This window comes from Oncorhynchus kisutch, linkage group LG9, assembly GCF_002021735.2.
Source record: "Oncorhynchus kisutch isolate 150728-3 linkage group LG9, Okis_V2, whole genome shotgun sequence".
Taxonomy (NCBI): Eukaryota; Metazoa; Chordata; class Actinopteri; order Salmoniformes; family Salmonidae; genus Oncorhynchus; species Oncorhynchus kisutch.
Window position 1 is genome coordinate 41,844,330 of NC_034182.2, and position 14,716 is coordinate 41,859,045.

The 14,716-nt window shown below is 42.8% G+C and overlaps 1 protein-coding gene across 4 annotated transcripts in view; it reads left to right on the forward strand.

Moving 5' to 3' along the window:
• Positions 1–6,251: 6,251 nt before the first annotated feature.
• LOC116375314 (circularly permutated Ras protein 1) overlaps positions 6,252–14,716 on the forward strand; it is a 41,729-nt gene continuing 33,264 nt past the window's right edge. For 2 of the 4 annotated variants that reach the window (XM_031832616.1, XM_031832617.1), the window contains exons 1-6: positions 6,295–6,424; positions 8,902–9,106; positions 11,181–11,306; positions 11,544–11,636; positions 11,873–11,973; positions 12,116–12,322. Coding sequence is in view for 2 of the 4 variants with exons in the window: in XM_031832615.1 (XP_031688475.1) it covers positions 6,275–6,424; positions 8,902–9,106; positions 11,181–11,306; positions 11,544–11,636; positions 11,873–11,973; positions 12,116–12,322 (882 nt within the window). In the remaining 2 variants the exon portion in view is untranslated. Of the gene's footprint in view, positions 6,425–8,901; positions 9,107–11,180; positions 11,307–11,543; positions 11,637–11,872; positions 11,974–12,115; positions 12,323–14,716 lie in introns of all 4 variants that reach the window. The other 2 variants (XM_031832615.1, XM_031832614.1) reach the window with 2 other exon arrangements.

Sequence of the window (14,716 nt, forward strand, 5' to 3'; positions counted from 1 at the left end):
AATCAATTCATTAGGGCACCAATCAATCAATTAGGGCATTATTAGGATTTATTATTAAACTGAATCTGATAAGCTTTTCACGTTGAGGATTTTCCCTTTTTTTTATATATATATTTTTTTAACTTTGAGCCCAAATCCAACCCCTGACTGTTCTATTCTTTATCTTCTAGTTGATGCTTTCCCTCCACAGATGCTGTCATGAAGCGCTTCCTGGGTGAAACACAGGAATAAGTGGGAACGGCTTAAAACAGTAAAATGGCTGAATTGAGAAGCGATAAAAAATATATATAATAATGAATAGGATCAAATTTAAGTTTAGTGCTTTGTGTCATTTGTTGTTTTAATACCATGACTACAAGTACACTATATACAGTATACAAAAGTATGTGGACACCCCTTCAAATGAGTGGATTCGGCTATTTTAGCCACACCGTAGCTGACAGGTGTATAAAATCGGGCACACAGCCATACAATCAGTATTTATGCTGCAATAGTTTATGTGTCGGGGGGCTAGGGTCAGTTTGTTATAGCTGGAGTACTTCTCCTGTCTTATCCAGTGTCCTGTGTGAATTTTTAAGTATGCTCTCTCTAATTCTCTCTTTCTCTCTTTCTTTCTCTCTCTCTCTCGGAGGACCTGAGCCCTAGGACCATGCCTCAGGACTACCTGGCTTGATGACTCCTTGCTGTCCCCAGTCCACCTGGCCGTGCAGCTGCTCCAGTTTCAACTGTTCTGCCTGTGATTATTATTATTTGACCATGCTGGTCATTTATGAACATTTGAACATCTTGGCCATGTTCTGTTATAATCTCCACCCGGCACAGACAGAAGAGGACTGGCCACCCCTCATAGCCTGGTTCCTCTCTAGGTTTCTTCCTAGGTTCTGGCCTTTCTAGCGAGTTTTTCCTAGCCAACGTGCTTCATCGCCTGCATTGCTTGCTGTTTGGGGTTTTAGGCTGGGTTTCTGTACAGCACTTTGAGATATCAGCTGATGTATCAAGGGCTATATAAATACATTTGATTTGATAATATAGAATTGAAGAGTCATTTGAATTTCATTGAATTTCACATAATTTAATTATTTTTCCTTTAATTCAAATTGCAAATCTGTATCCTGTTTACTACTTCAATTCAAATTTTATTCAAATTCAAGAATTGAATTTGAATTTAGGAGACATTCTCAATGGGCGGCAAGTACCCTCGTGGTTAGAGTGTTGGACTAGTTAACCGTAAAGGTTGCAAGATCAAATCCCCGAGCTGAGAAGGTAAACATGTCGTTCTGCCCCTGAATAAGGCAGCTAACCCACTGTTCCTAGGCCGTCATTGAAAATAAGAATGTGTTCTTAACTGACTTGCCTAGTTAAATAAAGATTACATTCTGAATTGAGCACAACCCTGTAGTCTAAACTGTTCCACCATTTCCTTGTTGTTGTGGTGAGCTGCCTCTGTGATTGTGGCTTCTCTGACACATACCGTGCTGCTAGATGTTAAGTGTTATGGTTTGTGTTCTGGTTATGGCTCATTAAAGATCTGTATCTGGTCAAAGTCCACTTGTAGGTGAAGGGGTTGACCGGTGGAGAAATGAGAAAGAGAGCGAGTGAGAGAGAAGTGCGAAGGTGAGAGAGAAACTGAGGTAGAATGGTTTGTTGTTTCATGACAAAGGTGAGGGTAGGGTGAGGGAGAAACTGAGGTAGAATGGTTTGTTGTTTCATGACAAAGGTGAGGGTAGGGTGAGAGAGAAACTGAGGTAGAATGGTTTGTTGTTTCATGACAAAGGTGAGGGTAGGGTGAGGGAGAAACTGAGGTAGAGTGGTTTGATGTTTGATGACAAAGGTGAGGGTAGGGTGAGGGAGAAACTGAGGTAGAATGGTTTGATGTTTGATGACAAAGGTGAGGGTAGGGTGAGGGAGAAACTGAGGTAGAGTGGTTTGATGTTTGATGACAAAGGTGAGGGTAGGGTGAGGGAGAAACTGAGGTAGAGTGGTTTGTTGTTTCATGACAAAGGTGAGGGTAGGGTGAGGGAGAAACTGAGGTAGAGTGGTTTGATGTTTGATGACAAAGGTGAGGGTAGGGTGAGGGAGAAACTGAGGTAGAATGGTTTGTTGTTTCATGACAAAGGTGAGGGTAGGGTGAGGGAGAAACTGAGGTAGAATGGTTTGTTGTTTCATGACAAAGGTGAGGGTAGGGTGAGGGAGAAACTGAGGTAGAGTGGTTTGATGTTTGATGACAAAGGTGAGGGTAGGGTGAGGGAGAAACTGAGGTAGAGTGGTTTGATGTTTGATGACAAAGGTGAGGGTAGGGTGAGGGAGAAACTGAGGTAGAGTGGTTTGATGTTTGATGACAAAGGTGAGGGTAGGGTGAGGGAGAAACTGAGGTAGAATGGTTTGATGTTTGATGACAAAGGTGAGGGTAGGGTGAGGGAGAAACTGAGGTAGAATGGTTTGTTGTTTCATGACAAAGGTGAGGGTAGGGTGAGAGAGAAACTGAGGTAGAATGGTTTGTTGTTTCATGACAAAGGTGAGGGTAGGGTGAGGGAGAAACTGAGGTAGAATGGTTTGATGTTTGATGACAAAGGTGAGGGTAGGGTGAGGGAGAAACTGAGGTAGAATGGTTTGTTGTTTCATGACAAAGGTGAGGGTAGGGTGAGGGAGAAACTGAGGTAGAGTGGTTTGATGTTTGATGACAAAGGTGAGGGTAGGGTGAGGGAGAAACTGAGGTAGAATGGTTTGTTGTTTCATGACAAAGGTGAGGGTAGGGTGAGGGAGAAACTGAGGTAGAGTGGTTTGATGTTTGATGACAAAGGTGAGGGTAGGGTGAGGGAGAAACTGAGGTAGAGTGGTTTGATGTTTGATGACAAAGGTGAGGGTAGGGTGAGGGAGAAACTGAGGTAGAATGGTTTGTTGTTTCATGACAAAGGTGAGGGTAGGGTGAGGGAGAAACTGAGGTAGAATGGTTTGTTGTTTCATGACAAAGGTGAGGGTAGGGTGAGGGAGAAACTGAGGTAGAGTGGTTTGATGTTTGATGACAAAGGTGAGGGTAGGGTGAGGGAGAAACTGAGGTAGAATGGTTTGTTGTTTCATGACAAAGGTGAGGGTAGGGTGAGAGAGAAACTGAGGTAGAATGGTTTGTTGTTTCATGACAAAGGTGAGGGTAGGGTGAGGGAGAAACTGAGGTAGAATGGTTTGATGTTTGATGACAAAGGTGAGGGTAGGGTGAGGGAGAAACTGAGGTAGAATGGTTTGTTGTTTCATGACAAAGGTGAGGGTAGGGTGAGGGAGAAACTGAGGTAGAGTGGTTTGATGTTTGATGACAAAGGTGAGGGTAGGGTGAGGGAGAAACTGAGGTAGAATGGTTTGTTGTTTCATGACAAAGGTGAGGGTAGGGTGAGGGAGAAACTGAGGTAGAGTGGTTTGATGTTTGATGACAAAGGTGAGGGTAGGGTGAGGGAGAAACTGAGGTAGAATGGTTTGTTGTTTCATGACAAAGGTGAGGGTAGGGTGAGGGAGAAACTGAGGTAGAATGGTTTGTTGTTTCATGACAAAGGTGAGGGTAGGGTGAGGGAGAAACTGAGGTAGAATGGTTTGTTGTTTCATGACAAAGGTGAGGGTAGGGTGAGGGAGAAACTGAGGTAGAGTGGTTTGTTGTTTCATGACAAAGGTGAGGGTAGGGTGAGGGAGAAACTGAGGTAGAATGGTTTGTTGTTTCATGACAAAGGTGAGGGTAGGGTGAGGGAGAAACTGAGGTAGAATGGTTTGTTGTTTCATGACAAAGGTGAGGGTAGGGTGAGGGAGAAACTGAGGTAGAGTGGTTTGTTGTTTCATGACAAAGGTGAGGGTAGGGTGAGGGAGAAACTGAGGTAGAGTGGTTTGTTGTTTCATGACAAAGGTGAGGGTAGGGTGAGGGAGAAACTGAGGTAGAATGGTTTGTTGTTTCATGACAAAGGTGAGGGTAGGGTGAGGGAGAAACTGAGGTAGAATGGTTTGTTGTTTCATGACAAAGGTGAGGGTAGGGTGAGGGAGAAACTGAGGTAGAATGGTTTGTTGTTTCATGACAAAGGTGAGGGTAGGGTGAGGGAGAAACTGAGGTAGAGTGGTTTGATGTTTGATGACAAAGGTGAGGGTAGGGTGAGGGAGAAACTGAGGTAGAGTGGTTTGATGTTTGATGACAAAGGTGAGGGTAGGGTGAGGGAGAAACTGAGGTAGAATGGTTTGTTGTTTCATGACAAAGGTGAGGGTAGGGTGAGGGAGAAACTGAGGTAGAGTGGTTTGATGTTTGATGACAAAGGTGAGGGTAGGGTGAGGGAGAAACTGAGGTAGAATGGTTTGATGTTTCATGACAAAGGTGAGGGTAGGGTGAGGGAGAAACTGAGGTAGAATGGTTTGATGTTTGATGACAAAGGTGAGGGTAGGGTGAGGGAGAAACTGAGGTAGAGTGGTTTGATGTTTGATGACAAAGGTGAGGGTAGGGTGAGGGAGAAACTGAGGTAGAGTGGTTTGATGTTTGATGACAAAGGTGAGGGTAGGGTGAGGGAGAAACTGAGGTAGAGTGGTTTGATGTTTGATGACAAAGGTGAGGGTAGGGTGAGGGAGAAACTGAGGTAGAGTGGTTTGATGTTTGATGACAAAGGTGAGGGTAGGGTGAGGGAGAAACTGAGGTAGAGTGGTTTGATGTTTGATGACAAAGGTGAGGGTAGGGTGAGGGAGAAACTGAGGTAGAGTGGTTTGATGTTTGATGACAAAGGTGAGGGTAGGGTGAGGGAGAAACTGAGGTAGAGTGGTTTGATGTTTGATGACAAAGGTGAGGGTAGGGTGAGGGAGAAACTGAGGTAGAATGGTTTGATGTTTGATGACAAAGGTGAGGGTAGGGTGAGGGAGAAACTGAGGTAGAATGGTTTGATGTTTGATGACAAAGGTGAGGGTAGGGTGAGGGAGAAACTGAGGTAGAATGGTTTGATGTTTGATGACAAAGGTGAGGGTAGGGTGAGGGAGAAACTGAGGTAGAATGGTTTGATGTTTGATGACAAAGGTGAGGGTAGGGTGAGGGAGAAACTGAGGTAGAGTGGTTTGATGTTTGATGACAAAGGTGAGGGTAGGGTGAGGGAGAAACTGAGGTAGAGTGGTTTGATGTTTGATGACAAAGGTGAGGGTAGGGTGAGGGAGAAACTGAGGTAGAATGGTTTGATGTTTGATGACAAAGGTGAGGGTAGGGTGAGGGAGAAACTGAGGTAGAATGGTTTGATGTTTGATGACAAAGGTGAGGGTAGGGTGAGGGAGAAACTGAGGTAGAATGGTTTGATGTTTGATGACAAAGGTGAGGGTAGGGTGAGGGAGAAACTGAGGTAGAATGGTTTGATGTTTGATGACAAAGGTGAGGGTAGGGTGAGGGAGAAACTGAGGTAGAATGGTTTGATGTTTGATGACAAAGGTGAGGGTAGGGTGAGGGAGAAACTGAGGTAGAGTGGTTTGATGTTTGATGACAAAGGTGAGGGTAGGGTGAGGGAGAAACTGAGGTAGAGTGGTTTGATGTTTGATGACAAAGGTGAGGGTAGGGTGAGGGAGAAACTGAGGTAGAATGGTTTGATGTTTGATGACAAAGGTGAGGGTAGGGTGAGGGAGAAACTGAGGTAGAGTGGTTTGATGTTTGATGACAAAGGTGAGGGTAGGGTGAGGGTAAGGTGAGGGTAGGGTGAGGGTAAGGTGAGGGTAGGGTGAGGGTAAGGTGAGGGTAGGGTGAGGGTAAGGTGAGGGTAGGGTGAGGGTAAGGTGAGGGTAGGGTGAGGGTAAGGTGAGGGTAGGGTGAGGGTAAGGTGAGGGTAGGGTGAGGGTAAGGTGAGGGTAGGGTGAGGGTAAGGTGAGGGTAGGGTGAGGGTAAGGTGAGGGTAGGGTGAGGGTAAGGTGAGGGTAGGGTGAGGGTAAGGTGAGGGTAGGGTGAGGGTAAGGTGAGGGTAGGGTGAGGGTAAGGTGAGGGTAGGGTGAGGGTAAGGTGAGGGTAGGGTGAGGGTAAGGTGAGGGTAGGGTGAGGGTAAGGTGAGGGTAGGGTGAGGGTAAGGTGAGGGTAGGATGAGGGTAAGGTGAGGGTAGGGTGAGGGAGAAAAGGCAATGTAAAAAGCTATATATAAATAACTGACACGTCTTTTCTTTCCTCTCTTTCTCTCTCTTCCTCTTTCTCTCTCTTCCTCTTTCTCTCAGGCACAGTGTCTTTGGTTTGTTGAGTTTCTGTTACCAACCTCAACACTGATGGGTTCACTTCCTGTCACACACACACACACACATTTACATGCACACACGCAGAGTCACACACAACACACACAAGCAGGAACATGGTGGTTTAGACCACAAATGCAAAAGCTCAGAGTTGGCTGGACAGACAAACAGACAAGGAGTACCGGTTTCTTTCTCTCTACAAGTTAACCCTTCTACAACTCAGGTACCTGTGCTTTTTTGTTTTTGTTTTTTTACATAATGTTCTCTAACACAACATTTTCTCACATAATGTTGTCTAACACATCACATTTTCTAACGTCACGATCTCCTATTGATACTGTGACAGGTGTTACAGAGGTTTATAATTCCCGAGACACAACAAGAATGTCAGCTATGAGGTAGTGTGACATTATACTCCGGTATAACAAAGACAGACAGAGAGAAAGACAAGGTTCTGAATCCTTTGGATCCATGTTTAAACACACCAGGCGAGTTACTAATACATTAACTGTTGAATATTAAAGAGCCTAGTTTTTTTGTTTGTTTTACATAACGTTTCACAATTGTGGAAGTTGTATCTCTCTCTAAGGGAATAATCTTTCCACAATAAAGTGTTCAGATGTGTGTAAACTAAGATATTCATTCTTCTCTGTTTTAGATACAGTACAGTGAACTATCACACAACTTCGCAAAAAAAATATATGTTCTTCCCTGTTTTCTTTTCTCCTAAAGATTAAGTTTAGTGTGAAATTAGATCATCGTTAATCTCATGTCTATAAACACGGTGACAAGTTGTCACCAGGAAGTGACAGTATCACACTTAAAGAGAAACTGCCCCTAAAAAAAAAAAATCGACTTCTTATTTTGAAAATGGCCTATTGTGACATCGATATGAGTCAGAAACATTGATTCTAGTGTCAAAATTGACTACAAAAATGTAAATAGGATCATTTTGGTCATAAAATCAGTCTCATGCAAAAACTGAGATTAGCAAAATGATTGGATAAAAGGGTCTGTCATAGAATGAAGGGAACCATAACAGTTTTCCTTCGGTTGGATTTATGTCTATCCTGCCCACAGCTGGCAACACCCAAGTAATCCTCAATTAGGAGTCTAGCTGCATGTGACCCCATTGTAATCCCCAGGGTCAATTTGGTTTGATATTGGATATCCCTATGGGGGCTGGTTAAGGACCCTTCGTAAATTACACAATATTACATGGGACAATATTTTAAAAGATCAATAACTCCAAATTTCAATGATTAAAAAAAAATCTCAAACCAACTACAGTTCATTCGGAAAGTATTCAGACCCCTTCACTTTTTCCCCATTTTATTACATTACATCCTTTATTCTAACATGGATTAAATCGTTTTTGCCCCCTCATCAATCTACACACTCATCAATCTACACACTAAACCCCATAATGACAAAACAACAACAACAAAAAATGTCATGTATAAAAGTATCAAAAAATTTGAAATATCACATTTACATAAGTATTCAGACCTTTTACTCAGTACTTTTTTAAGTATTCAGACCCTTTTACTCAGTACTTTGTTGAATCATTGGCAGTGAATACAACCTCGAGTATTGCCTGGTATGACGCCACAAGCTTGGTACACCTGTATTTGGGGAGTTTCTTCCATTCTTCTCTGCAGAACCTCTCAAACTCTGTCAGGTTGGATGGGGAGCGTCGCTGCACAACTATTTTCAGGTCTCTCAAGAGATGTTTGAATCAGGTTTAAGTCCGGGCTCAGGCTGGGCCACTCAAGGAAATTCAGAGACTTGTCCCGAAGCCACTCCTGTTTTGTCTTGGCTGTGTGCTTAGGGTCATTGTCCTGTTGGAAGGTAAACCTTCATCCCAGAGGTCCTGAGTGCTCTGGAGCACATTTTCATCAAGGATCTCTCTGTACTTTGCTCCGTTCATCTTTCCCTCGAACCTGACTAGTCTCCCAGTCCCTGCTGCTGAAAAATATCACCACTGCATGATGCTGCCACCACAATGCATCACTGTCGGGATGGTGCCAGGTTTCCTCCAGATGTGACGCTTGGCATTCAGGCGAAAGAGTTCAATCTTGGTTTCATCAGATCAGTGAATTTTGTTTCTCATAGTCGGAGAGTCTTCAGGTGCCTTTTGGCAAACTACAAGTGGGCTGTCATGCCACTCTACCATGTGGCTTCTGTCTGGCCACTCTACCATAAAGGCCTGATTTGTGGAGTGCTACAGAGATGAATGTCCTTCTGGAAGGTTATCCCATCTCCACAGAGGAACTCTGGAGCTCTCTCAGAGTGACCATCGGGTTCTTGGTCACCTCCCTGACCAAGGCCCTTAGCCCCCGATTGCTCAGTTTGGCCAGGTGGCCTGCTCTAGCAGAGCCTCGGTGGTTCCAAACTTCTTCCATTTAAGAATTATGGAGGCCACTGTTCTAGGGGACCTTCAATGCTGCAGAACAGGAGAACATGATAGAACCATGATAAAAAAAAACCTGTAGGAAACATCATTGCTGAAGTACTGAAATTCCCACAGAAGAACGTAATTTCTAAAGGGGTCACTCATAACTCATCTCTCTCTTTAAAAAAATATATATATATTTAACCTTTATTTAACCAGGCATGTCAATTAAGAACACGTTATTATTTACATTGACGGCCTCTCTCCACCTCCCCACCCTCCCCTCTCTCTCCGTTCTCCCCCAGATGGAGTTTGCCTGCAGTCACGTAGTGTGTAACTGGAGCCCAGAAGGGAGTTTAATGGGGGGGTCAGATGAGGGGGATTCAGGTTTGAGTGTGTACCCCTGTAGTCCTCCAGGTGAGGGGGGGACCACAGATCCAGGTGTAGCCCTCAGACTGTCTAACACAGAGCACATGTACGACAATCGCATCTCAGTCATCCCTCAGCAAGGTAATGTACAGACATGGTACCTCTCAACACACATACAAACTGCTGCTGCTGCTGAGAGAACCACTCAGTTTCACACTCAGGGGAAATGTCTGTGTGGGGTGAAGAGTGACAGAGGTGTGAAGATGTCAGCCATAGGAAACTTCACGTACACATACACTGGCCTAGATGATTTCTTATCAGCTCTCACTGCAGTCTCACCGTGTACAAACCTCATCCTTCACACACACACACTTGAGCTAAATGCAGCTAAGAATGATGATGAAGAAGAAGATGAGGAAGGTGATACTATTGATGATGATACAATTGATGATATTGATGGTGATATTGATGATGATACTATTGATGATGATACTATTGATAATATTGATGATGATAATATTGATGATATTAATGATGATACTATTGATGGTGATACTATTGATGGTGATACTATTGATGGTGATACTATTGATAATATTGATCATGATACTATTGCTAATATTGATGATGATACTATTGATGATATTGATGATGATACTACTGATGATGATACTGTTGATGATGAAACTATTGATGATATTGATGATGATGATACTATTGATGATGATACTATTGATGGTGATACTATTGATAATATTGATGATGATACTATTGATGATATTGATGATGACACTATTGATGATATTGATGATGACACTATTGATGATGATACTATTGATGATGAAACTAATGATGATATTGATGGTATTGATGATGATACTATTCATGATATTGATTATTATACTATTGATGATGATATTGATGATGATACTATTGATGAAGATACTATTGATGATATTGATGATGACAATATTGATGATGATAATATTGATGATAATGATGATGATATTGATGATGAAACTATTGATGATGATACTATTGATGATATTGATGATGACAATATTGATGATGATACTATTGATGATATTGATGATGATACTATTGATGATATTGATGATGATACTATTGATGATATTGATGATGATACTATTGATGATGATACTATTGATGATGATACTATTGATAATATTGATGATGATACTATTGATGATATTGATGATGATACTATTGATACTATTGATGATGATACTATTGATGATATTGATGATGATACTATTGATGATGATACTATTGATGATGATACTATTGATGATGATACTATTAATGATATTGATGATGATACTATTGATGATGATACTATTGATGATATTGATGATGATAATATTGATGATGATAATATTGATGATGATACTATTGATGATGATACTATTGATAATATTGATGATGATACTATTGATGATGATACTATTGATAATATTGATGATGATACTATTGATTATATTGATGATGATACTATTGATGATAATGATCATGATACTATTGATGATAATACTATTGATGATGATACTATTGATGATGATACTATTGATGATGATACTATTGATAATACTGATGATGATACTATTGATGATGATAATATTGATACTATTGATGGTGATACTATTGATACTATTGATCATGATACTATTGATGATGATACTATTGATGATGATACTATTGATAATATTGATGATGATACTATTGATGATATTGATGATGATACTATTGATGATGACAATATTGATGATGATACTATTGATGATATTGATGATGATACTATTGATGATATTGATCATGATACTATTGATGATAATACTATTGATAATATTGATGATAATAGTATTGATACTATTGATGATGATACTATTGATGATATTGATGATGATACTATTGATGATATTGATCATGATACTATTGATGATATTGATGATAATACTATTGATACTATTGGTGATATTGATAATAATATTGATGTTGATGGTGATAATATTTGGTATTTTAGGGTATTTTATTAGGATCCTCGTTAGCTGTTGTGAGAGCCTCGGCTACTCTTCCTGCAGTCCACACACAAAACATGAAACATGACATAATACAGAACATTAATAGACAGGAACAGCTCCAGGACAGAACAACATCAATAATATTGATGATGGTGATGTTTGTTTCCTTGCTTCAGAGCCAGGACTAGTGCCTCCACCTTTGCCCCCTCGACGGTTTGAGTCTCAGAAGTACCCCCAATGCACCTCTCTGCCTCCCCCACCTCCCCCTCTTTCCTCTCTGCCTCTCCCCCTACCAGCCCGAGGTGAGTATTTGGTTTGATTCCACATGCTTTTGTTTCTGAATACAGCCCAAGTTGTTGGCTGGGGCAAGATGTACTATAGGCTATAGCGGGTGTATGCGTGGTTCAGTGGTTATTACTATGATGGTTGTTACGTATCTGGGTCTCATCGTGTGTGTGTGTGTGTGTGTGTGTGTGTGTGTGTGTGTGTGTGTGTGTGTGTGTGTGTGTGTGTGTGTGTGTGTGTGTGTGTGTTCTCAGGTGCGGAAGGCCGAGGAGAGCAGAGCATCAGATTGAAGGCTAATGTTAATGTTCTCTCTCTCAGTGTTGGACGACTCGTAGATATCAGTAGAGGTGAGTGTATGGTTGGTCACATACACACACACACACACACACACACACACACACACACACACACACACACACACACACACACACACACACACACACACACACACAGCGGAGGCTACTGAAGGGAGGACGGCTCATAATTATTAAAACACACGCCATTCCAGCCATTATTATGAGCCGCCCTCCCCTAAGCAGCCTCCACTGTACACACCATCATTCTCTCTCCCTCTCCTCCACAGCATCTGGCATCCAGACCACTCAGTGTCCCGTGATGCACTGTGGGAGATGTAGTGCTGCCCTGTCCTCCCTGAGTTCTGTACAGAACACACAGGAAACTGCCGTGAGTTTACTCTCTCTCTCTGTTGAAAAGGTTTCGACTCAAACTGCAGCATTGTCTCACACCTGGACACATCTCTCTCTCTCTCTCTCTCTCTCTCTCTCTCTCTCTCTCTCTCTCTCTCTCTCTCTCTCTCTCTCTCTAGGTGTGGCTGTGTGAGTTCTGTGGTCTCCAGAACACCCTGTCTACTTCAGGTCCTGGTTCCAAGGTGGGCCTCAGGGTTAGAGGGGCTCCTAGAGGGAGAGATGTGATCTACCTCCTCCGTCAGACAGACCAGGACTACGAGAACCTGGAGGATGTCATGGTGGTCTTCTGTGTTGATATATCTGGGAGCATGAGTGTCACCTCTGAGGTGTGTTGTCTGTCTGTCTGTCTGTCTACAAGCTATGGCTATACCTCAATCTGTCTGTCTGTCTGTCTACAAGCTATGGCTGTACCTCAATCTGTCTGTCTGTCTGTCTACAAGCTATGGCTGTATCTCAATTTGTCTGTCTGTCTGTCTGTCTGTCTGTCTGTCTGTCTGTCTGTCTGTCTGTCTGTCTGTCTGTCTGTCTGTCTGTCTGTCTGTCTGTCTGTCTACAAGCTATGGCTATACCTCAATCTGTCTGTCTGTCTGTCTACAAGCTATGGCTATACCTCAATCTGTCTGTCTGTCTGTCTACAAGCTATGGCTGTATCTCAATTTGTCTGTCTGTCTGTCTGTCTGTCTGTCTGTCTGTCTGTCTGTCTGTCTGTCTGTCTGTCTGTCTGTCTGTCTGTCTGTCTGTCTGTCTGTCTGTCTGTCTGTCTGTCTGTCTGTCTGTCTGTCTGTCTGTCTGTCTACAAGCTATGGCTATACCTCACTCTGTCTGTCTGTCTGTCTGTCTGTCTGTCTGTCTGTCTGTCTGTCTGTCTGTCTGTCTGTCTGTCTGTCTGTCTGTCTACAAGCTATGGCTATACCTCAATCTGTCTGTCTGTCTGTCTACAAGCTATGGCTATACCTCAATCTGTCTGTCTGTCTACAAGCTATGGCTATACCTCAATTGTCTGTCTGTTCTGTCTGTCTGTCTGTCTGTCCTGTCTGTCTGTCTGTCTGTCTGTCTGTCTGTCTGTCTGTCTGTCTGTCTGTCTGTCTGTCTGTCTGTCTGTCTGTCTGTCTGTCTGTCTGTCTGTCTGTCTGTCTGTCTACAAGCTATGGCTGTACCTCAATCTGTCTGTCTGTCTGTCTACAAGCTATGGCTATACCTCAATCTGTCTGTCTGTCTACAAGCTATGGCTATACCTCAATCTGTCTGTCTACAAGCTATGGCTATACCTCAATCTGTCTGTCTACAAGCTACGGCTATACCTCAATCTGTCTGTCTACAAGCTATGGCTGTACCTCAATCTGTCTGTCTACAAGCTATGGCTATACCTCAATCTGTCTGTCTACAAGCTATGGCTATACCTCAATATGTCTGTTTACAAGCTATGGCTATACCTCAATCTGTCTGTCTGTCTGTCTGTCTGTCTGTCTGTCTGTCTGTCTGTCTGTCTGTCTGTCTGTCTGTCTGTCTGTCTGTCTGTCTGTCTGTCTGTCTGTCTGTCTGTCTGTCTGTCTGTCTACAAGCTATGGCTGTACCTCAATCTGTCTGTCTTTCTACACTCTATGGCTATACCTCAATCTGTCTGTCTACAAGCTATGGCTATACCTCACTCTGTCTGTCTGTCTACAAGCTATGGCTATACCTCAATCTGTCTGTCTGTCTGTCTGTCTGTCTGTCTGTCTGTCTGTCTGTCTGTCTGTCTGTCTGTCTGTCTGTCTGTCTGTCTGTCTGTCTTTCTACAAACTACGGCTGTATCTCAATATGTCTGTCTGTCTGTCTGTCTGTTCAAAAACTAAGGCTGTGCCTCAATATGTCTGTCTACAAACTATGGCTGTACCTCAATATGTCTGTCTACAAACTATGGCTGTACCTCAATCTGTCTGTCTGTCTGTCTGTCTACAAGCTAGGGCTATACCTCAATCTGTCTGTCTTTCTACAAACTATGGCTGTACCTCAATCTGTCTGTCTTTCTACAAGCTATGGCTGTATCTCAATCTGTCTGTCTACAAGCTATGGCTGTATCTCAATCTGTCTGTCTGTCTGTCTGTCTGTCTGTCTGTCTGTCTGTCTGTCTGTCTGTCTGTCTGTCTGTCTGTCTGTCTGTCTGTCTGTCTGTCTGTCTGTCTGTCTGTCTGTCTGTCTGTCTACAAGCTATGGCTGTACCTCAATCTGTCTGTCTGTCTGTCTGTCTACAAGCTAGGGCTATACCTCAATCTGTCTGTCTTTCTACAAACTATGGCTGTACCTCAATCTGTCTGTCTTTCTACAAGCTATGGCTGTATCTCAATCTGTCTGTCTACAAGCTATGGCTATACCTCAATCTGTCTGTCTACAAGCTTTGGCTGTACCTCAATCTGTCTGTCTGTCTGTCTGTCTACAAGCTATGGCTGTACCTCAATCTGTCTGTCTGTCTGTATACAAGCTATGGCTATACCTCAATCTGTCTGTCTTTCTACAAACTATGGCTGTACCTCAATCTGTCTGTCTTTCTACACTCTATGGCTATACCTCAATCTGTCTGTCTACAAGCTATGGCTATACCTCACTCTGTCTGTCTGTCTACAAGCTATGGCTATACCTCAATCTGTCTGTCTGTCTGTCTGTCTGTCTGTCTGTCTACAAGCTATGGCTGTACCTCAATCTGTCTGTCTGTCTGTCTACAAACTATGGCTCTACCTCAA